This window comes from Delphinapterus leucas, chromosome 19 (assembly GCF_059928025.1).
Source record: "Delphinapterus leucas isolate spDelLeu-1000000601 "Yukka" chromosome 19, BTC_Dleu_Yukka2, whole genome shotgun sequence".
Taxonomy (NCBI): Eukaryota; Metazoa; Chordata; class Mammalia; order Artiodactyla; family Monodontidae; genus Delphinapterus; species Delphinapterus leucas.
Genome location: NC_143147.1, coordinates 52,424,100 through 52,446,934, shown reverse-complemented (window position 1 = coordinate 52,446,934; position 22,835 = coordinate 52,424,100). Strand labels below are relative to the sequence as shown.

At 50.0% G+C, this 22,835-nt stretch overlaps 2 protein-coding genes across 4 annotated transcripts; both read right to left on the bottom strand.

Moving 5' to 3' along the window:
- Positions 1-48: 48 nt before the first annotated feature.
- Positions 49-4,171, bottom strand: TMUB2 (transmembrane and ubiquitin like domain containing 2). Of its 3 annotated transcripts, none has more exons than XM_022565140.3 (4): positions 4,077-4,171; positions 3,412-3,485; positions 1,563-2,111; positions 49-1,310 (listed from the first exon to the last, which is right to left on the bottom strand). In XM_022565140.3, exons 2-4 carry the CDS (start codon positions 3,444-3,446, stop codon positions 944-946), a joined length of 951 nt encoding a protein of 316 aa, XP_022420848.1. In that variant the 5' UTR covers positions 3,447-3,485; positions 4,077-4,171; the 3' UTR covers positions 49-943. The 3 variants fall into 3 exon arrangements, with proteins under 3 accessions (XP_022420848.1, XP_022420850.1, XP_089756143.1); XM_022565142.3 differs by having other exon boundaries at positions 4,023-4,106; XM_089900017.1 differs by lacking the exon at positions 3,412-3,485 and having other exon boundaries at positions 4,077-4,158.
- Positions 4,172-11,733: 7,562 nt separating this feature from the next.
- Positions 11,734-21,492, bottom strand: ASB16 (ankyrin repeat and SOCS box containing 16). Its single transcript, XM_089900038.1, is given in 7 exon segments — positions 11,734-13,183; positions 13,703-13,816; positions 14,559-15,051; positions 18,552-18,847; positions 18,849-18,883; positions 19,691-19,729; positions 20,854-21,492. Coding segments are annotated over 7 exon segments (1,782 nt in total). The 5' UTR covers positions 21,473-21,492; the 3' UTR covers positions 11,734-12,997.
- Between the last annotated feature and the right edge of the window lie 1,343 nt (positions 21,493-22,835).

Genomic DNA, 22,835 nt, shown 5'->3' with positions numbered 1-22,835 from the left:
CTGCGGGCAGAGCAACAGCATTCTCTTAATGTCACAGGAGACTCCACGGCCACAAAATGGAACTTTATTCAGTCACAGATACGGCCCTCCATCCAAGAGCCCCAGAGGCAAGGGCCTGGGGCCCAGTGCTCCATCCCAGAGCTCGTCCTTGGAGCTGGGCAGAGTAGGACGCTGGCTGAGGGCCAGAGCTGCCTCTTGCTTACAGCCTTAGGCCTAGGGTAGCAGCAGCTGTGGCCCGGCCTCTCCCAATGCTGGGGGCTTGGCTTTGTGCCCCAATCCCCTTCCTGACTGAGCTCTATAAGGGACTATTTTTTAAAAAAAGAATATAAGCAAAGTGCTTTGAAAAGAAAAAGAACACTGGAAACCATCCAGAACACAGAGAACACCCTATTCCTGCTACGGGGTGGAGGGAGAAGGTGGAGGTGGCCAGGTGCCTACAGGGAAGGCTGACACAAACTTCACTCCTGCCCATGTGATTTCAGTCTCAAAAGATGGATATTCCACTAGGGAACCAAAAGATACTCCAGGCTCCCTATAGAAGTATGCTGGGGCCATGCTGAACTGCCCTGACAGGCAGCCCTGGGGGCTGAGGAGCAGACATGCAGGATAATGGAAAGAGCTAGGGCCACGGCTGGGAGGGAATCCTCAGAGCCCAGGCTCCCCATTGAGCTGGAATACCAGCCCACCTCTGAACTTCAGGACCTTAAAAGTGAAGGAAGATGACATTCTCATTTCTACCTGAGTTGTGCTTGCACAGAGGGGATGTCTGTACCCTCGTGGACGTGAAGGGGAGGCCCCGTGCCTGTCTCCTGGGTCCTATGGAGGGGGACCCACCACATCCTTTCCACCCTTCCCTCCCAGGCCCTTGGGCCCAGCTCTGGCCAGGAAAGGGGGGAGGCCATAAAGGAGGAAGACCACGCCTTTCATTTTCTCCCTACGGTCCTTATCGTCCATACATCCCAAATACTAGGAAGCTGAAGAAGACAGTGACCCCCACCAGGGACACAGTGGCAGGTGCTGTGAAGAACTGACGGTAATTGATACGGAAGTACCAGACCACACCCAACAGCACCACAAACACAGGCACCATGAGGCTGCCCACACTGACGCCGAGGCTGGGCGGCTCAGTGGCTGAAGAGGGGGCCAGGGAGGCCGAGGGGCCTGGAACAGCTGACCCAAGGGGTGAGTGGTGACAGTGAATCACACAGTTGTCGGTAATGTTTAGGGAACGCAGTGTGCGGCCTGGGTCCTGCAGCAGGCGGCCCTGGTAGATCAGTTTCATCTGGCTTTCTTGTCCAGGGAAGTATTTACTGTAAGGATGAGACAGACAGAAGGACAGACAGAGGGCAAGGAATGAGAAGGCCGAAAGGCCTGGACCAACAAAGCAAGGCACTGGGGGGAAATTGCACGGTGGCTTTCTAAGGAAGTACTCCCCCACCCGCCCTGTAAGGGCCGCACCTGACGCTTCCCTGCTGCTCCCACGTCTGTATCAGCCTCCTCCGAGAAGACCAAGGGCTGGGGGCATGGGGTACAAGCAGCCTCCCACTTCCCAGCCCACCTACCTCTTCAGAGCACCCACAGTATCCTCTGGCCTGGCCACAGCCAGCTCCTCGGTGTCATTGAGGAATTTGAGCCGCACGTGGATGAGGCAGGCGCTGTCCTCAGCTCTCTGGGGCACCGCTGGGCCGCTGCTCCCCGTGCCCGCGTGTCTTTTGGGCAGGCCTTGGATGTCAAGCAGATGCTCAAGGCTGGGCTCAATACCGCCCCCAGCTCCGGGTTCCCCTGTGCAGTCTCCCCCACCGTCGCCAGCCTCTTCAGCCTTCTCATCATTACCCTCTGATGGATGTGGGAGTTCGGTTGGCTCTGCGGTGACTTGGCCCGCCACCAGATGGTCCACATGCCCCAGGTGGAGGACGGATGTGTCGCCAGCTGACACAACAGTGCCCAGGAGCTGGTTGCTACCGCTGTCGGCTACGTAGGTAGAGAGCCAAGCTAGGACCAAGGCTAGAATCAGCACCGCCACACCTGCCACCACAGTCACCTCATTACCCACACCCTCAATAAGGGTGACATCAGAGAGCTCCATGGCCTGGCTGCTGACTGGGTCCACACTGCGGGAACGAAGGGGGACAGCATCAGCAGGGCATGAGGGCTCGCAAGCAGGTTTCTTGTTTGTTTAGGCTCTAACTGACCCAGCTCCGAAAGAAAATGGAGTTCAGTGTCCTGTAGAGACACAGACCTTCCGAACTCTGGACCCCCAATCTACAGCTAAGGACTTACCCCTTGCCTCTAACCTGAAACGCTGGCTTTCAGGTTCCACACCCTTCCTCTCTCACATTCCCATCCCCCGAGTAAGCACGGATCATCAGGAAAACCTTACAACTTTGCTGCTGCTGCTGCTGCTGTTACTGTTCGTTGCTTTTTTGGCAGGTGGGGAAAACATTTGCTTCTGTGAGCCCTGAGTTTCTCTAGGATTTTTATCTATTGGTAAAGCAACTATGCCCCCCCTGAGATGCCTCTAAGGTGGCTTCAGAGAAACCAAAAAAGCCCGGAATATTTTATTTGGGGCCCCTTTGGAGGCATAGCGCAGCCACTCTTGCCAGATTGTGTCATTTGAACTCAGTCTCACTCATGGTCACGGATCTAGGTCCAGATGTCAAGAGCCAAAGAAAATTAATTTATCAAAAGCAAAGTCAGACCAACCCAAAGGGACAGCTCAGTAGGGGCCATCAACAGACACTATGCAGCGGACATTGTGTCTGCCTCCTCCGAAATTCTTCGGGCAGCAAAGCAGAACAGACACCAGAAGCACCACCCTCCTGGGTCACTGTAGGCTCACAAATGCAAAACCACTACCTGCATGGAACTGATTCGGACAAGATTCCAAAATGGCTCTCACAATCCATATCGCAATCTCCCCTCTTGTCCTGTGTTCTCCCTCGGCAGTTTCTTAGAAAGGTAGGAAGGATATCTGCTTGCTCCTTGGAGTACCTACGCTTTCCCTTGGAGAATCTGCTGCTTTCAAAGCTGTCCCTGGGCAAATCCAGTCTGATGATTATCATTACCAGGCTATTCTCACAGCACCTATAAAACTTCGTTATACTTAGCTACCAGTCCATCTCTCTACTAGACCCCTGGAAGACAAGGTTCACATGTATTTCTCTATGTACCGTAGTGCCCAGCATAACCCCACAGTAGCTGCTCAAAGAACACTGTGGAACATATCAACATTTGAATACTTTTCACATCCTTATTTAGTACATGGGCCCTGGGATCAGGAAAAAAAACAAACAAAAAAGACCCCAAACTAACTATAACCCCCTTTGCCTCTTACTAGCTCTGTAACCTCAAACAATTTTCTCAGAGACTCAGCTTTCTCATCAGTAAAATGGGGTTAAAAATAGTACCTACCTCATAAGGTTGTTTGGAAGATGACGGGAAATCATCGAAGCAAAATACTTAGCACAGTGCCTGGCACATTGCAACTGTTCAGTAAACAAACAGTAGCAGTTATTTATCACTCCCACAACTAACCCCTAATGGTAAGAAGGTTAACGGCATTAACCCTGATTTAAAGAAAAGGAAACTGCGGCGAACAGAGGCAAAAACGACTGGCACAGGCACAGGGAACTTTCGAGGGGAGGGACTGGGCAGGACCCCAGGTCTCCCTCCTCAGAGGCCTTTGCTCGCTCCTCAACCTGTGAGCGACCCTGACGGTGCGGTGAGGAGGGGTCCCCGATCCTGCCTTTTCTGACGCGAAGGCTCCGCGTTTGGGCGGTCCTATTCCCGCGGCGCTGGAGAGGAGTCCGTGGGTCCACCCACCTCCGGCCGCCGTGGCCAAACCCGCTTCTCCCAGCCCGAGACGGGTAGAGTCAGGTGAGGGGTTCACAAACCATCCACACCCCTCACACTTCGGGGCGGGGCCGGGAGACTGGGGGCGGGGCTTGAGTACGCGGGGGAACATGGGAAATTAAAGGGGATCTGGACCGATACTGTGCCTGGATAAGGAAGGAGATCCTCACCTGAAGCGGCCAGACTAAGTGTTTTGACTTCGCCAAGACGGCCCGTGGACTCACCTTTCTGTAGGGGCCGGGGGAGGGGCTGGCTAGCCCTGATTCTGTCCAGGGTCCGGTCTCTTCCGGCTTCTCCCGGAAGCTGTTAGAACCAGAGACAGGAAGTTCCGCCTCCGCGCCTTGCACTGATGACGACAAGCTACGTAAAGCGGGGTGACGTAAACGTATTCTTTAAATAAAAGGGACAGGTTTCTCAGCGGAAGGAGGGGCGGAGTTATTGTTGGCGGGATCCTGGCCCTCCCGGGGCAAGGCCACGCCTGGTGGGCGGGGCCTAAGGAGCCCATGGATGAGGGGCGGGGCCAGGAGGGAGTTACGGGAGGTGCTTGGGCAAGGGGTGTGACTTCGCGTCTGGATGTCCGAGCGGGCTGGCACCGCTGGGCACACCAGAGCGGCGCTTTCCTCTTCGCAGCCTTTTTCTTCCGGCCTTGCTCCCAGCCTCCCGGGCTGATTGGATTTATTACTGCTCTGCAACGCGCACTGAGCTCCGGGTTAGCGGAATCAGCCGGGACTGGTCTTTCTGATCTCAAAGAGTCCAACTCAGGGCTAGTCGAGATGACAGACAAGGAGACAATTTAGTCACCAGCCGGTGCTCCGAGAATGCGGCCCCAGGTAGCGTGGAACCTTGGTAAATAAGGCAAGAAAGCATTTCAAAAGAAGGCACAGATTCATTGCAGGCTTAGGACACAGGAAAAGCAGGAGCCCCAAGAAAGACAGGGAAAAAAAGGTTCAGCTTACAAGAATTTACAAGAATTTATCCGGATTTTTGAAATTAAAATTTGTTCTAAAGACGTTTTGGGGTTTTTGCTGTTGTTTTCCGGTGAACTATTGATTGAAGTGTAAATAATGCTGACGGGAAAACTCAAAAGCGAAGAGCTCGTTAGTTTTCACCAACTGAACACATCCGTGGAAACAGGACTCAGATCAAGAAATAGAAAATGAGGGCTTCCCTGGTGGTACAATGGTTAAGAATCCTCCTGCCAATGCAGTCGACACGGATTCGAGCCCTGGTCCAGGAAGATGCCTCTTGCCGCGGAGCAACTAAGCCCGTGCGCCACAACTACTGAGCCTGTGCTCTAGAGCCCACGAGCGACAACTACTGAGCCCACGTGCCACAACTACTGAGCCCGCGTGCCACAACTACAGAAGCTCGTGCGCCTAGAGCCCGTGCTCCCCAACAAGAGAAATCACTGCAATGAGAAGCCCGCGCACCGCAACGAAGAGTAGCCCCCGCTCGCCACAACTAGAGAAAGCCCGTGCGCAGCAACAAAGACCCAAGGCAGCCAAAAATAAAGAAAGAAAGAAATAGAAAATGACCCCAGAACTGCCCTTCAGGCCTCTTCGCCACTAACTTGCAAAGAGTAGTCACTACTATGATTTCTGTCACCATAGTTTTCTGTTTTTGTATTCTGTATAAGTGGAATCAAACAGTATGTACTCTTTGGTGTCCGGCTTCTTTTTTTCTTTTTCAGTCTTTTCTTATTGTGGTAAAATATACATGAAATTTACCATTTTAACCTTTTTTTTTTTTTTTTTCAGTACGCGGGCCTCTCCCGCCGCAGAGCATAGGCTCCGGACGCGCAGGCCCAGCGGCCATGGCTTACGGGCCCAGCCGCTCCGCGGCACGCGGGATCCTCCCGGACCGGGGCACGAACCCGTATCCCCTGCATCAGCAGGCGGACTCTCAACCACTGCGCCACCAGGGAAGTCCATTTTAACCATTTGTAAGTGGCTAATTCAGTGACATTAATTCACAATGTTGTGCACCCATCATCACTATCCATTTCCTTTATTTATCCCTTTCCTTTCCCTCCTCCCCCCTTTATTTCTACTTTCTGTCTCTATGAATTTGCCTATTCTAGCTATCTCATGTAAGTGGGATCATACAATATTTGTCCTTTTTTGTCTGGTATATTTCACTTAGCATGTTTTCAAGGATCATCCACGTTATAGACCATATCATTTCATTCCTTTTTAAGGCTGAGTAATATTCCATTTATGTATATACCACATTTTCTTTATCCATTTATCTATCAGTGGACATTTGTGTTGTTTCCACCTTTGGGGTATTATAAATAGTGTTGCTGTGAGCACTGATGTACAAGTATCTGTTTGAGTTCCTGCTTTCAATTCTTTTGTCTGACTTCTTTTGATCAACTTTATGTTTGTGAGATAAAAGGTACTGTTTCGATTTCTGCATAAATGTACGTTTTGGATTTAAAGTTTAGTGTTTTTATTGTGATGAACACAGGAGAAGGCAGGGCATCATAGTACAGTTAAAGAAAATTTTGAAGAATGAGTACAGATTTACCAAGTGAAGTTCCAAATAGAGAGAACAGCAGGCTCGAGGGCTCTCAATAAATATTTGAGGGGATGAAAAAGCACTGAGTTGAACCACTGTTAATGCTTTTGAGAGTTTACTATGTGCCAGGTACTGTGCTAAGCACTTCACATACATTATCTCATGGAGCCTATCAAGTACCTCAAGTTGTATCCACTTTACAGATTTGGAAACTGAGGCTCAGAGAGACTAAATGTCCAAGTTATGCAGTTAGTGGTATAGCTAAAGTTATCCAGTTCTCCCTCCCTCTCTCTCTCCTCCTCTCTATGTATGTGTGTGTATGTATTATATATATATATATATATATAATATATAAAATATAATCTTATTGTCAATATTTGGTCCCTTACTATTTTCACTTAGCTATTACCATAAAGCATTTCACATGTTGGTGAATATTTTTGTAGCATCAGAGCACAGTTTTAAATAGCTGCTCAACAGTATTACCTTCCACGTTGCACTATATTTTTTTAAATTAATCATCTCACTTGGATAGACATTTAGATTGTTTTCAGTATTTTGTTTTTAAACCACATTTTAACAAACATCTTTATGACAGTTATTTGTACACATCCATGATTTTTTTTCCCCTAGGGTAAATTCCAGGAAGTGGAATTACTGGGTCAAAGGATGTTCACATTTTTAAGATTTTTGATACACGGTGCCACATTGTCCTCTAGAATGTTGTACCTATTTTCATTCCCATCAGCAGTGTGAAGAGCACCCCTTACTGTTCTCTTCCCAAAAAACAGGGTAGAGGCTAGAGAGGAACAGGGAATATTGGCGGGGGTGAGGGGTGGGGGCCTGCGGCTTGAGAGATGTGAGACTCCTGAAGATGTTTATAAGCCAAGAGGAAAGAGCAGAGGAGAAGGGGAGAAGTGAAGATAAATGCAATCTGAGAAGGGAATAAATGACTGAGCAGAGTGGCCTCTGGAGCCAGGGAGGGCTGGGCTGATATCTGGGCTTGCCCTGCAGAGGATGTGGGAAATCTGGCTTGCCCCCTGCCCCAGGTACCCAATCCATCCATCTGGGGTTAGGAACATACACTCTGTGTTCCCAAGGCTCCATGGGTTGGCTTCTACCATAACATTTACCACATTACACGTCATTTTTCATTCTTCTGTCTTACCAAATTCTTTGAAGGCAGGAACTGTGTTTTGTTTGTTTTTATTCCAGTATTCCCAAAGTCTATCCAATGCCTGCATGCAACGAGTACTTGATAAAAATTTATTAAATGAATGATAGATGCATTCAGAGAAGTTGGGGGAAGAGATAGGGAATTTGAGAGAGTTGTCTTCTGGCCAAAAGTGAAGTCTTTTTTTTTTTTTTTTAAGTTGAGATATAGCTGATTTACAATATTATATGTTTCAGGTGTACAACATAGTGACTCACAATTTTTATTTTATTATTTTTTTTATTTTTGGCTGCTTTAGGTCTTCATTGCTGCACGCAGGCTTTGTCTAGTTGCAGTGAGCGGGGGCTACACTTTGTTGCAGTGCACAGGCTTCTCAGTGCAGTGGCTTCTCTTGCTGCGGAGCACGAGCTCTAGGCGTGCAGGCTTCAGTAGTTGCAGCACGCAGGCTCAGTAGTTGTGGCATGCAGGCTCAGTAGTTGTGGCTCACAGGTGCTCTAGAGCACAGGCTAAGTAGCTGTGGCTCGCAGGCTCTAGAGCGCAGGCTCAGTAGTTGTGGCGCACGGGCTTAGTTGCTCCGCAGCATGTGGGATCTTCCCAGACCAGGGCTCGAACCCATGTCCCCTGCATTGGCAGGCGGATTCTTAACAACTGCGCCAGCAGGGAAGCCCCATTTCACAGTTTTTAAAGGTTATATTCCATTTATAGTTACTATAAAATATTGGCTATATCCCTGTGCTGTTCAATGTATACTTGTAGCTTTTTTATTTTATACCCAGAAGTTTGTACGTCTTAATCCCCTGCCCCTATCTCCCCCCCTCCCCCTCCCCTCTTCCCACTGGTAACCACTAGTTTGTTCTCTATATCTGTGAGTCTGTTTCTTTTTTGCTATATTCACTAGTTTGTTTTATTTTTTAGATTCCACATATAAATGATATCGTACAGTATTTGTCTTTTTCTGTCTGACTTATTTCACTAAGCATAATACCCTCCAAGTCCATCCATGTTACTGCAAATGACAAAATTTCATCCTTTTTTACAGCTGAATAGTATTCAATTGTACACATGTACAATTGAATATATATCTGTACAACTGAATATTCAATTGTGTATATATACGATTGAATGTATATATACACAATCGAATACTATATATATATATATATATATATCACATTTTCTTTATCCATTCATCTATTGATGGACACAGGTTGCTTCCATATCTCGGCTATTGTAAATAATGTTGCTATGAACACTGGGGTGCATGTATCCTCTTGAATTAGTGTTTTCATTTTCTTTGGATATATACCCAGGAGTGTAATTGCTGGATCATATGGCAGTTCTATATTTAATTTTGAGGACCCTCCATACTGTTTCCCACAGCGGCAGCACCAATTTACATTCCCACCAACAGTGCACAAGGGTTCCCTTTTCTCCACACCCTCAGCAACATTTATTATTTTGATCTTTTTGATGATGGCCATTCTGACAGGTGTGAGGTGATACCTCACTGTAGTTTTGATTCACATTTCTCTGATTATTAATGATGTTGAGCATCTTTTCCTGTGCCTGTTGGCCATCTCTATGTCTTCTTTGGAAAAATGTCTATTCAGGTCTCCTGCCCATTTTTTAATCAGGCTGTTTCTTTTTCTTTTTTTTTGATGTTGAGTTGTATGAGCTGTTTATATATTTTGGGTATTAACTCCTTATCGGTCGTAATCATTTGCAAATATTTTCTCCCATTCAGTAGCTTGTCTTTTCGTTTTGTCAATGGTTTCCTTTTCTGTGCAAAAGCTTTTAAGTTTAGTTAGCTCACCAGAGGTGAAGTCTTAAGATAGCCATGGCGGTGAGGAAAATGGATAGAAGGGAAGAAGGAAGAATTGGCTGGGGATGCGGATATGCTTGGAATATCCTTGGAATGCTCAGCAGCTGGGATGAAGGGGTGGGAAAAGTGGAGGTTGAGTCTGACAAGGATGCGTTTTGTGAGTGTGTACAGCAAAGGACAGGATGCAGTTGAGTTAAGGGTGTTTTGAAAGACGGGCTTTCAGGGTTAGGTTTTTGAGGGTGGAGGAATTATGAGAGGAAAAGAGAGGAAAGAAAGAAGCCTGCAGTTGGGACTATATCACTGCCCAAAGCTGGTCTCTCACATATAATAATAATCTAAAATTAACAGAGGATTTTAAGGGATCTTAGCTCCCTATCTGTTTATTTTTCCTAAACTATTGAACTTGGGTATTTTTATACCTTTATGCGCAATTATGATGGCTATAGAACGGTGAATGTATCTGTAAATCCTGGATGGTGCCTTAACTAAATGTTTATAGTAAATCCGTCCTGTAAAAAATCAAAAAGTGCTCCTTCCCTAACCGCTAGATGCTATTTGTTTCGTGTTTGCCTATTTGCTAGGCAAAAAGGTGTCTGTTCCTTTAATTTGCATTCATTGGATTACTAGTGAGTTTTTGCACATCTGTCATGTTCCGTCAACCACCTTGTAAATCAATAGTTTAGGCCTTATGCCTTTTCTTCCCTTCAATTTTTTTTTTTTTAATTTCACAAGGATCCATGGGGACACCCCTTTGTAAAAAATTCAAATGCAGACCATAAAAAGCCCCACTGGCACAGTCCCTCTCCCCTCCCCAGAGGGAAATATTTGGGAACCTGCCTTCCAGGCCTTTTTCTATTCATCTCTAATCATGGGGCTTGGTTTTGTTTGCTGTACATGTTGTATTCCAACCTTGGTAACAGTCTTGGTAATCTTTCCAAGGCAGTACATATGCTGGTCACTTGGAATCCCTCCCCAGTTTTCTCCTGCTGTGGGTACTACCCTTTGTAAGGACTGAATTGTATTCCATAGTGTGGATTTGTTTACCATTTCCCACATGTTGAGTTGTTGCTAGCAAGGCTGGGATGAATATTCCTGTGTGTACCAGCCTTTTGTATAACTGGGGAGCAATTTAAGGTCACTGCTCTCGCCCACTGAAGAGGCAATTTCCTTTCTGACCCACAGGATAAGCAAGAACTTATGTCTCCATATCTTCTCAGGCACTGCATATTATCAATCTTTAAAATGTCCCCTGGGAATTCCCTGGCAGTCCAGTGGTTAGGACTTGGTGCTTTCACTGCAGTGGCCCGGGTTCAGTCCCTGGTCAGGGAACTAAGATCCTGCAAGCCACCAAAAAGTCCCTCAACCTAGTAGGAGAATTATATCTTACTGTTGTTTTAATTTGCATTTCCCTAATTACTGGTGAGGTTGAGCATGACCATTCACTGCCTTGACAGATATTTGAGTGTCCACCCTCTGCAAGGCATTGTACAAGCACCAAGTCGGCAATGGTGAATAAAACAGATGTCATTCCTGCCCTTACAAATCAAGGAAATGAAATCTTTTAGTGGCAGTTACTTTTTCAATATTTTGCCTTTTACTTGTGTTTTTGATTCGGTGCTTTTATAACTAAATTTAAATTTTTTCTGTATCCAGACCGATGAGTCTTTTCTTTTATGCTTTTATCCTGGAAAATCTTCTCTTACCCCCAAATCATATACATAATCACATGCATCTTTTGGGTTTTCTTTAAGCAGGTATTTGTCATTGTAAATATAACAGAAAAGGCCATGCTCGCTAGGGTCTGCCTGCTGTAAAAGGGGAGACAGCTCGACATCCTCCCCTGAGAGTGAGGCTCCTGGCGTGGCCCCAGGACTAGAGAGGATTTCCCTCTTTTCTCTCGGGCTTTTTGGATCTGTGAAATTAAAGCAAAAATTTCACCTAGAAAGGAGATGGTGCTGCTCTGCATAACGAGGTAAAAGACTGTCTTCATGTTGGTGAAAGGAAATACCCGCAGATACAACTTTCCACGGAGGAGGGGAGGCTGGGCAACAACTGCAGGAGGCCGACCCAGGACTCCTGATACATCTCTGCCATGTGACTCCAAGTGGTAATTACAGTGGAGAGCCCAGGGTCCCTCACCTCAGCAAAGGGACAGGAGAACAGCCACCTCCTCCAGGGGGTACTACAAGCTCAGGGTCTGGGAGAGTTCCTGTGTTTTTCTTATACTCTTTCTCCTATCACAAGAGTAACAACTGCTCAGTGCAGAAAACCTGGGAACCACAGAAGAGTACAAAGAGGAGGAATAAACACGGAGCGATAGGTCTCTCAGCCACATTTCAACCTAACAGTCACACTTTTGTTCTGTGCACAAATCATTTATTTGCATTCATAAAAACTGGCTTTGGGCTTCCCTGGTGGCGCGGCGGTTGAGAGTCTGCCTGCCGAGGCAGGGGACACGAGTTCGTGTCCCGGTCCGGGAAGATCCCACATGCCGCGGAGCGGCTGGGCCCGTGAGCCATGGCCGCTGAGCCTGCGCGTCCGGAGCCTGTGCTCCGCAACGGGAGAGGCCACGACAGTGAGAGGCCCGTGTACCGCAAAACAAAAACAAAAACAAAACAAAAAAAATAACGAAAACTGGCTTGGCGTAAAAAGCTTCCTCTTAAAGATGAATGGTGGTACTTTTGACTCTGGGACCAGAGGAGGAAGTGAGAGGGAAAGAAGGGAAAGCTGGTGGCTGGTCCTCCTGTCACAGACCCTCAAAGACCATGAGTGTGGTGACCACAGTTTAAGATACTGTGCATCACTGAGGGGTGAGGAAAACCACCCAGTGCAACCACCCAGAAGGCTCTGCAGAAAGAGGGCTATTAGGCCAAGTCTTGGGGATCAAATCAGCTTCAACCAGGGCAAAAAAATGTGGGAAGGGTAGACCAAGCAAAGGGAACAGCATGCAGATGCCTGGAAGCAAAGGGGAGCAAGTCATATCCAGCAACAGGTAAGTAGTTTGCTAAGGCTGAGTTACAGGCATCTTAGAAGGGAGAAGGCGGATCACGAGGCCAGGGAGCTTGGCGGAGGCAGGGGCTAGAAGGTTTGTCTGCCTTGTTAAGTTTTTATTTTAGCCTGAAGGTGGTGTGGAGCCACTGAAGGGCATCATCAGAGTTCTGATTCCCAAAGGTCGTCCCAACATCCTTGCACGGCATGGGTTTCAAGTCCAGTCAGTGAAGTCCTCCCTTGAAGTGACAAAAGCAGGACGGGCATTGGCAGTACTGCTAGAGGCAGAGCCTGTCACTCTTTAGGAGTCTGAACAGGTACATGGGTAGCAGGTCTCGGGACAACAAGGATCACTTCCTCCTGGCTTGGGGCCTGCCTGGATGGAGGGGCCATCATCCACTTAGGCGAAGGAGGAAGATGCGGACAAAGGCTGAGGCTGCAGACCTTCCCATGGGAGAGAGGAGCTGAAGTTCAGGTCGAGCTGGAGGTCAGCGGGTGGCTCAAGAAGCCAGTAGAGGGATGAGCTGGCCCCAGCGGACATGCAGAGTGTGGATAAGAAGCCAGGGACTGGTCCTCCAGGGTTGCAGGGGACAACTGACGGAGGGGGCAGGACAAGCTCTGGGAGCAGCTGGGCCCCGGGCTCACTGGATACACCCCTCCACACGCAGCAGCAGGTAGTCCCTGAGGAGCGGGGGCAGGGGGAGGCGGGCGGCAGCCTGTCGGCAGCGGCTACCCAGCTGAGCACGTATGGCCAGCCGGGCCAGGTGCTGCAGCCGCCTCGGCTGATTCACCATGCACAGGGCCGAGCTGTAGAAGGCTTCGTGCTCCTAGATGGGGAGTGGAACAGGGTCAGATGGCCCAACGCCCTGACTTTGCCCTTCCATCTGGGGGTGACCTAGTGGTGGGGCCCTGGGATTTTGCAACCTGCACCCACCTGGGCGTTTGGCTCATCTTGAAGGACTCAGATTCAGAAGCAAAGGCCCTGCAGGGGTCATGGGAGCTGGGACCACACTGCAGAGCAGGGTCTCAGCCATGTCTGCACCTACCCCCACTCCAAAGATACTGGCACAGTGCCCACTCAGTCAGAGATGCCTGATAAATGTCTATACTGATGCAGGTAAGAGAAAGGCTAGAGAGTTGTGTGCAGTTGAAGGTTGTCCTGAGCTTCCGGGGGCAGGGGTACCCTGGAACCCAGAGGTTTCACTCTGCCCATCCTCCTCCCACCCAGGGTCCCTCTTGCTCCTGCCTCCAGGAAGCCCACCCTGGAGGGACAGGCCTGGGGCTCATCCTTCCTCTCCATCTCCCCCAGAGCCCAGGAAGGAGCTGTGCTCATGAGGCGGACTTACCTGCCACAGCTCTGGAAGCACTGCCTCAACCCAGGTATCACAGGATGGAACACAAGGGTAGGCATTAAGCAGGACTTCCAGGGCTCGAGGGAAGTTGGCACAGTGTCTCAGCATCTAGAAATCAAAAGAGAGTCTCAGGGCTTTCCTGGTGGCGCAAGTGGTTGAGAGTCCGCCTGCCAATGCAGGGGACACGGGTTCGTGCCCCGGTCCGGGAAGATCCCACATGCCGCGGAGAGGCTGGGCTCGTGAGCCATGGCCGCTGAGCCTGCGTATCCAGAGCCTGTGCTCCACAACGGGAGAGGCCACAACAGTGAGAGGCCCGCGTACCACAAAAAAAAAAAAAAAAGGGAGTCTCAGACTAGAAAACAAAAGAGGGTCTCAGGGGTACCATGCCTCTACCAACCAGCCTGGGCCAAAGCCCCACTCACATCCAAATCTGTTCTTTTTTTGCCTGCCCACGTGCCATGCAGGATCTTAGTTCCCCGACCAGGAATCGAATCCGTGACCCCTGCAGTGGAAGCGCAGCGGCTTAACCACTGGACTCCCAGGGAAGTCTCACATCCAAATTTGAGAGGCCAAGATCTGAGTCCCTCCTCATCCTTTTCTAGCCTCAGTTTACCCTACCTTCAAGTGTGCTCCAACCTCCTGGCCCCAGCCAGTTTCCTTGGGGGCTGTTTTTCTCCCTTAGACACCCTCTCCCATAGCCCTCACTGGTCCTTCCCAAGAGGGGGACAGATCTCTGGCCCAGAGAGCGGGCTCTCTGTCTCTTAGCCTCTCTCCCTGGAGGCTGGGCAATTCCAGCTCCAGGCATCCCCCGCCCGTCAGGAGTCTTCTTTCACAGGCCCTCCCTGCGCACCTCAGGGCGTGCAGGCTGGGCCCCGTAGTCCAGCAGGGCAGCAAAGAGGATCTCGGGCTCCCAGTTGGGGGCGTCCTGGACGGCCTGCAGCGCGCAGTCCATGGGCGTTTCGCCCGCCCCATTGGGAACTGCAGCGCAGGCCCCGTGGTGCAGCAGCAGCTCAGCCAGGCCCCCGCAGCCGTTGGCACAGGCGTTGTGCAGCGGCGTGTGGCGTTTGCGGCCTGCCGCCCGGGCATCTGACCCGGCTTCCAGGAGCCGGCGCACGGCGGCCTGGTGCTGCCGACTGCTGCCCGGGCCCTCGGCCCCCGCGCACGCGGCGTTCAGGGCCGTCTCGCCCTGGCTGGTGCGCAGGTTCACGTCGGCGCCGTGCTCCAGGTAGAGAGCCACGTGCTGCTCCAGGCCTCGTGCCGCCGCCACGTGCAGGGGCGTCACCTCGCTGTCCTGCACCGCCAAGTTCACGGTTGCTCCCGCCTCCAGCAGCTGCTTGGCGCACCTGGAGGCGGGGTACAAGGCCCTTGAGGCAAATCCTGAGGGACCAGGCCTGGCCTGGGACCCCCTCAGCCTGCTGTCATCCCTGACCCCTTCTTCCCACCTCTCTTGGCTCAAGCGAGCCTGGCGCCCACCGCCAGACTCACAGAAGCCCCATGACAGAGAGCAGAGCTGGAAGGCCCATCCAAGTCACTGGGAGCGTTTCAGTTTTCAGCCCAGAAAAGTTGTGGTGCAGCCCAGGACATACAGCAAGTTAGTGACTGCGGAGGAATTAATACTGCCTCAGACCGTCCCTCCCAGAGTCTAACCTGACTCCCCCATCAGATGGGGACCCCAAGGCCTTCTTCTGAATCACTTGTCAGTGCTCTCCTAACGTTTTTTTTTTTTATTAGCCCTATTTTATTTTATTTTATTTATTTATTTATTTTTGCGGTACGCGGGCCTCTCACTGCCGGGGCCCCTCCCGCCGCGGAGCATAGGCTCCGGACGCGCAGGCCCTGCGGCCATGGCCCACGGGCCCAGCCGCTCCGCGGCATGTGGGATCCCCCCGGACCGGGGCGCGAACCCGCGTCCCCCGCATCACCAGGCGGACTCCCAACCACTGCGCCACCAGGGAAGCCCTTCTCCTAACATTTTGAAAGCACAAAAAGTTTTGAAAACCCACTAATGCGTACACTGTGAAGCATAGAAAATTAAGGAGTATGACCCCCAAAGAAAACAGAAATAGAAGTCCTAATTAGCAAAAAAAAAAAAAAAAAAGTAATTAGTATTTTCTTCCTGTCTCCAAACGTGAAGACCACCTTTCTCAGCCAGCCACACCCACTCCAGCAAAGGAAGGCACTTGGGTCCCGCTTACCTCACTTTCCCCTGGAGAAAACAAACAAAACCAAACAACAAAAACCAGATTTTAGGGAGCACGTGTTTCACAGGTGTTTCATAGGTCAGAACACTGTTGAGGCAAATATGCATCATCAACCACCTCGGGGTAAACCAAACATGCTGCAAACTAAATTAATGATGGCACTAAACTAACAGTAATTTAAAAAGCCAGAACAGTAGCCACTGGAAACTCAGGAGCAGATCCATCGACCCCATCGAAACCCTGATGAAAAAGTATCCTTCCCCAAAATGGCCAGCATTCCAGCTCCCTTCAGTGTGCATGTCCGTTAGGCACTTTGCTCAGTGGCCAAGCTCTGAGTAGCAGCCAGCCAGCCACAAACTACTTAATTTATTACCTCGGTGACTTCTAATCATAGACTCATTTCTGTTTCTATATACTAAATTTAAATAACTCCAAGAAGCTCGCTCAGTAGGGTTCCAGTAAGTGAAACCATTCTCAGTTCACTTCAAAGGATCAAGTGTGCTGGAAGGTGCACCACATGCCCATAAGACCTCAAGAAAGGACTGGGTCCATCACTGATCTAGATCTACATGGGTAGATTCCAGCACGTGGGCTGTGGAATGCCTTTCAGGAGCCCTTGATTCCTCGCCCCCGCCAGCCTTGTCAGTGGACCTGACTTGTCAAAGTGCAAATACCTTCATGTAGGGTGTGGCCAAGAAACTGTTGACCTTAAAAAGGTGGGAAGAGGAAGCGTTCTTCACACTAAGATTGGGAAACACTGGGCTAGATCTTTCCTGATGCCTAACCTCAAAATAGCTAGGAATGTGGCTGCAGAGGGTTCCCAGGGAATAGGAGACTGCAGTTGGGACAGGGTTTTTCCAAAAAGCAACAGGGCTTCTGCCTACTGGGCTTAGCTGATGTGACCTTGGACAAGTCACTAAACCTTTCTGAGTCTCAGTTTTTTCACCATAGAATGAGACCTGTCTCAGGATAGAAAGCCCAGAGACAAACCCATGTACCTATGGTCAACTAATCTATGACAAAGAAGGCAAGGATATACAATGGAGAAAAGACAGTCTCTTCAATAAGTGGTGCTGGGAAAACTGGACAGCTACATGTAAAAGAATGAAATTAGAACACTCCCTAACACCATACACAAAAATAAACTCAAAATGGATTAGAGACCTAAATGTAAGACTGGACACTATAAAACTCTTAGAGGAAAACACAGGAAGAACACTCTGACATAAATCACAGCAAGGTCTTTTTTAATCCACCTCCTAGAGTAATGGAAATAAAAACAAAAATAAACAAATGGGACCTAATGAAACTTAAAAGCTTTTGCAAAGCAAAGGAAACTACAAGACAAAAAGACAACCCTCAGAATGGGAGAAAATATTTGCAAACAAATCAATGCACAAAGGATTAATCTCCAAAATATAAAAACAGCTCATGCAGCTCAATATTAAAAAAACAAACAACCCAATCCAAAAATGGGCAGAAGACCTAAATAGACATTTCTCCAGAGAAGACATACAGATGGCCAAGAAGCACATGAAAACCTGCTCAGCAACACGAATTATTAGAGAAATGCAAATCAAAACTACAATGAGGTATCACCTCACACCAGTTAGAATGGGCATCATCAGAAAATGTACAAACAACAAATGCTGGAGAGGGTGTGGAGAAAAGGGAACCCTCTTGCACTGTTAGTGGGAATGTAAATTGATACAGCCACTATGGAGAACAGTATGGAGGTTCCTCAACTAACTGAAACTAGAATAACCATGTGACCCAGCAATCCCACTACTGGGCATATACTCTAAGAAAACCATAATTCAAAAAGATGGGGCTTCCCTGGTGGCGCAGTGGCTGAGAGTCCGCCTGCCGATGCAGGGGACGCGGGTTCGTGCCCCAGTCCGGGAGGATCCCACGTGCCGCGGAGCCGCTGGGCCCGTGAGCCATGGCCGCTGAGCCTGCGCGTCCGGAGCCTGTGCTCCGCAACTTGAGAGGCCACAGCAGTGAGAGGCCCGCGTACCGCAAAAAAAAAAAAAAAAAAAAAGACACATGCACCCCAACGTTCATTGCAGCTCTATGTACAATAGCCAGGTCATGGAAGCAACCTAAATGCCCATCGACAGACGAATGGATAAAGATGTGGTACATATATACAATGGAATATTACTCAGCCATGAAAAGGAACGAAATTGGGTCATTTGTAGAGACGTGGATGCATCTAGAGACTGTCATACAGAGTGAAGTAAGTCAGAAAGAGAAGAACAAATATCGTATATTAACGCATATATGTGGAACCTGGAAAAATGGTACAGATGAACTGGTCAGCAGGGCAGAAATAGAGACACAGATGTAGAGAACAAACGTACGAACACCAAGGGGGGAAAGTGGCTGGGAGGGGGGTGGTGGTGGTGGTATGAATTGGGAGATTGGGATTGACATGTATACACTAATACATATAAAATAGATAACTAATAGGAACCTGCTGTATAAAAAAATAACTAAAATAAAATTCAAAGAAAAAAAAAAAGAATGAGACCTGTCTCCCATGATGTTGTGAGGACATGTGTTTCTGGCATGTGAGCTGGAGACACACACACATACCCACACACCCCCTCCCGAAACCGTCTCAGCCCCTGGGCACCTACTGTAAGGACTCAGGGGTTGTGCAGAGGTGCAAGGGTGTCGTGCCTTCCTCAGACAACACATTGACCTTGGCGCCGAAGGTCAGCAGCAAATGCACACAGTCGGACTGGGCCCGGGCACAGGCCTCGTGCAAGGCAGCCCGGCCCCCAACCCGGGCGTCCAACTCAGCTCCCCGCCGGATCAGGTAGCGGGCGCAGTCGGTGTGGCCTCGGGCAGCAGCGATGGTGAGGGGTGTCGTATGCTTGGCTTTGGGGGTCAGCACCCAGAACCCTGGGGGGAGCAGGCAGTGTTAAGGGGAGTGGGTATGAGGCTGGCAGGCAGGGCAGGCTGTCATGTACAACTGACGCTGCCCTGCCCTCTGTACGCCTGGCTGAGCACAAACCCTGTGCTCGTCTGTACCTGTGGAGAGGGGCTTGCTCAAGCCCCCAGCTGAGAGTGTAAATTGGAACAGCCTTTTAGAACAGTTTGTCAGTCTATAACAAAACGTAACACGTGGGTCATAGGAAAAACATTTAATTGCTCTTTTTTTTTCTTCTTTTTTTGGCCACACTGAGAGGCTTGTGGGATCTTAGTTCCTCGACCAGGGATCGAACGCTGGCCCCGGCAGTGAGAGCGCCGAGTCCTAGCCACTGGACTGCCAGGGAATGCCCTTAATTGCTCTTTAAAACCACAAGGGCAGCTAAGGAGGGTGAATCCTGTCAGGGAAACCTCTGGGTCTTTGAGCTGCTGGTGGAGTCCTTGGCTCTTTTAACTTGGGCGCTCTGGTGTTGGGGAGGGGAGGGAGTTACACACAGGAGGGCCTGGAACTGACTCAGGGAGTGGCCAGGGCAGAGCTGAAGAAGTCCTAGGATGCTCCTGGGGTGGGGAGGGTGGCATGGAAATGGGGGGAAGGGCGGAGAGGGAGGATAAGAGATGGAGGTAGAGAAAAGAAGAGTGGGAAGAGGGGTCGATCACAGGACTGGTGTTGAATCCGAATTGTAGAAATCGCCAAGGTCTTGTTCGAAGGACACAGATGGCTAATATCCTGCTGTCAGTTGTTTGCATTGTAGCGAAGTAAATCCCTGGGTTTCCTAAATCTTGGGTAAAGCATGTTTTGTTTTTTATTAGGATTGAAATTAAGGCCAAGTTCCATTTGGGAGATGGAGATGGTGGACATGCTGGAAGAGGAGACCAGGGTGCCCTGGGCGGGGTCACATCTCTAACAGTTGAAGGAATTTGGCCTGGTGGTGACCGTGAGAGCATAAGCTCTCCAAGGATTTTGAACCCCCATATCCATGGGTGGGGTGTGAGGCAATCTCCTGTCAATCTTTTTTTTTTTTTTTTTTTGCGGGGGTGGTTTCTTTTCTCCTGCCTAAGAACAGGGCAATCATTTGGTTTACATGGACAAACCTTCTGGTCAGAATAGATCCTAAGGAAGATCATCGAACAAGTACACAAAAATGTTGGTCATACTGTTATTTAAAATAGTTTTTTTAAAAAAGGAAACCTAGGGACTTCCCTGGTGGTCCAGGGGGTAAGACTCCATGCTCCCAATGCAGGGGGCCTGGGTTCGATCCCTCGTTGGGGAACTAGATCCTGCACACATGCCGCAACTAAGAGTTCGGATGCCTCAGCTAAGAAGTCTGCGTGCCACAACTAAGACCAGGTGCAGCCGAAATAGATAAATAATAAATAAATAAATATTTTTAGCAATAAATAAATAAAACAAAAAAGAAGCCTAATCTAACCAATCTATTTGGGGGCTAGTTATATAAATCATGGCACACCCATACAATAGAATTTATGCACCTATTTAAATTATTACGTGGGGAATTCCCTGGCAGTTCAGTGGTTAGGACCCTGAGCGTCCAGTACCGAGGGCCCAGGTTCAATCCCTGGTTGGGGAACTAAGATCCCGCAAGCTGCGCGGCATGGCCAAAAAAAAAAAAAATTATGTGGACTTATGGTTATTGACATAGAAAGATGTTACATGAAAAAAAACAGGCTATAAATAGCATCTGGAGTATAATTTCATTCTATGAAAGAAAAAATATTCACGCGTGGAGATACATCCAGAGAAACGATTGCATTAGAATACAACTGTGTTCCTGTGTAAGTCATATAACATGTTACTATAACTTGAAATCTGAAAAGACATACAAATCACTAAGTATGCCTCATCTCTGTTTAGGAGGGAGCTGGAATCGGCAGTGGGAAGGGATGGTCTAGTCTATGGTCTGGAGGGGGGCGATGGGGCCCAGGCTCCCCCCCCACCCTCCCCTCCTCCCTCTCCCTCCTCTTCTGCCCCCACCGGGTGCTCCCTACCCTGTTCAGCTGACCAGGCCAGCTGGTTGCTCACTGTCTCCACAATCATGTTGGCAGCGCCTTCATCTTGGAACAGGGCTTGGATCTGTTGCAGGTCACCGGAGAACAGGGCATTGTGCACAGCTGGGTCCCGGCAGGAGCGGCGCGGCCTAGTGAGTTGGGCCCGGGAACTCGCGGGGCACCTTTGACTCTGGTACTGCTGGGCTGCAGCCCGCCGCCGGTCCTCCCATTCCAGCCACTCCCGCTTCAGGCGGAGAGAGCGCAGGGTGGAGGAGGTGAAGGGGAAGGTCTCCCCTGCCATGGGGAGGGATCCAGGGGTCTGGGCAGCGGCAGCTGGGCAGAGCAGGTTCCCTCGGCCCGACTGCCACCCTTGCTCTGAGGAGCCACCCTGCCCCCAACCCGTGACCCAGAGAAAGGAGCAGCTGAGGCTATAAATAGGCCCTTTGCTGTTCTGGTAAACACAGTTTGCACAGTCATGATCTTGGTGCAGAGAAAGTGTTGGGTCAACCCCCAGCCCGCGGCTAGGGACAGCCCCTGCCCCTGCAGATACCCTCCAGCTGGGGAGCCGGCCCTCAGCTGAGCTCCGGGTCCACACCTCCCACTTCTCTGGAGTGAGCATCTTGGGTTGGCAGGGTCCGAGGTGAGTGAAACAGTCAAGCAGGGAAATGGACGGGACAGGGTCTCTGATGTTGGCTGGAGGGCAGACCCCTGCCCAGGAAATAAGGGCAGGTGAAGTCCGAGTTTGAACACCTCTTCTTGGCATCTGCACATACACGCACGGGGCTTAGCAGTACTGAAATCACTTTTATATCCATCTTCACTCAGGTGGCCATACATATTTTCTGGCTTGCCCGGGTAAACAGCAAGCTTGATTTTGACAATAAATTATATGATCGGGCTGACTATCGCAGTTTGAACGCCTCCGAGGTGGGTGGTCTTATTTCTGTTTTACTGAAGAGGAACTTAAGGCTTAGCAAGGTGAAACCACTTGCTCAAGGTCACAGCTCGTGACGGGGGAGCCAGACTAGGACCACAGTGGGTCTGACTCTGTAGATGGTGCACTTTGGTGAGAGAGCCTCTCCCCACCTTCCAAGCAGGACAGAATGGTCCCTAACACTGCCTTTAATGCGTCTCGGTTAGGGTTTTTTTTTTTTTCCCCCCCCGCAGCTCCTAAAAGGGCTTACATGCCTGCCTGAGAAGGACCAAGGGCTTGACCTCCCAACTCTGGGGACCAAGGAGACCTTCAAGCCACAAACCCACTCACTCAAAGTGGCTGTGCTTCCACGAGCCTCTAGGGGGAAGAATGAGGCCGTGAAACAGCACTAGGTGCTGGCCGCCGAGCAGTGAAGGGGAGGGCAGGAGGGAGGTCAGCCCTGGCCCCAGAAGCTCTCCTCAGCCAGTGGGTGGTGGGGCAGCCCCTTGGCCCCTCAGGGTCCGCCTGTCCCCATCCTGCCCTGGCTGCAGGCCATGGCTGCCCCGGTACACACACACACACACACACACTCCCGGTACACACACACACACACACACACTCCCGGTACACACACACACACACACACACTCCCGGTACACACACACACACACTTTCCAGCTCCCATTCTCCCATTTTCAGTTACCGTCTCAAGGCCTTTAACCCGGACCAGCCCTGCCTCCTACCTGGTGTTCCCTCCTCTGGCCACAACCCCTCTGCTCCACTGCCCAAAGGGAAGGATCTATCTAAACAGTTCATTTCCTAGCTTGAAAACGTCTGGCTGACTTCCAAGCCCTGCCCTTTCCCACTAAGCCCCATGCCCTGGTTTGGCCTCACATCAGGCAGCTGTCCCCTCACGGATCCTCGCCTTTCCCTGCCGTTCCCTCTGCTTGGAATTCCCTCCTGACTCATCCCTCAAAGTCCACCTCAAAGGTCACCTGCGGTGGGAGACACCTGCTCAGGTCGCCCACCCCTGCGGTTCCAGCCACCCCCCAATCCGTGCTCCTGGAGG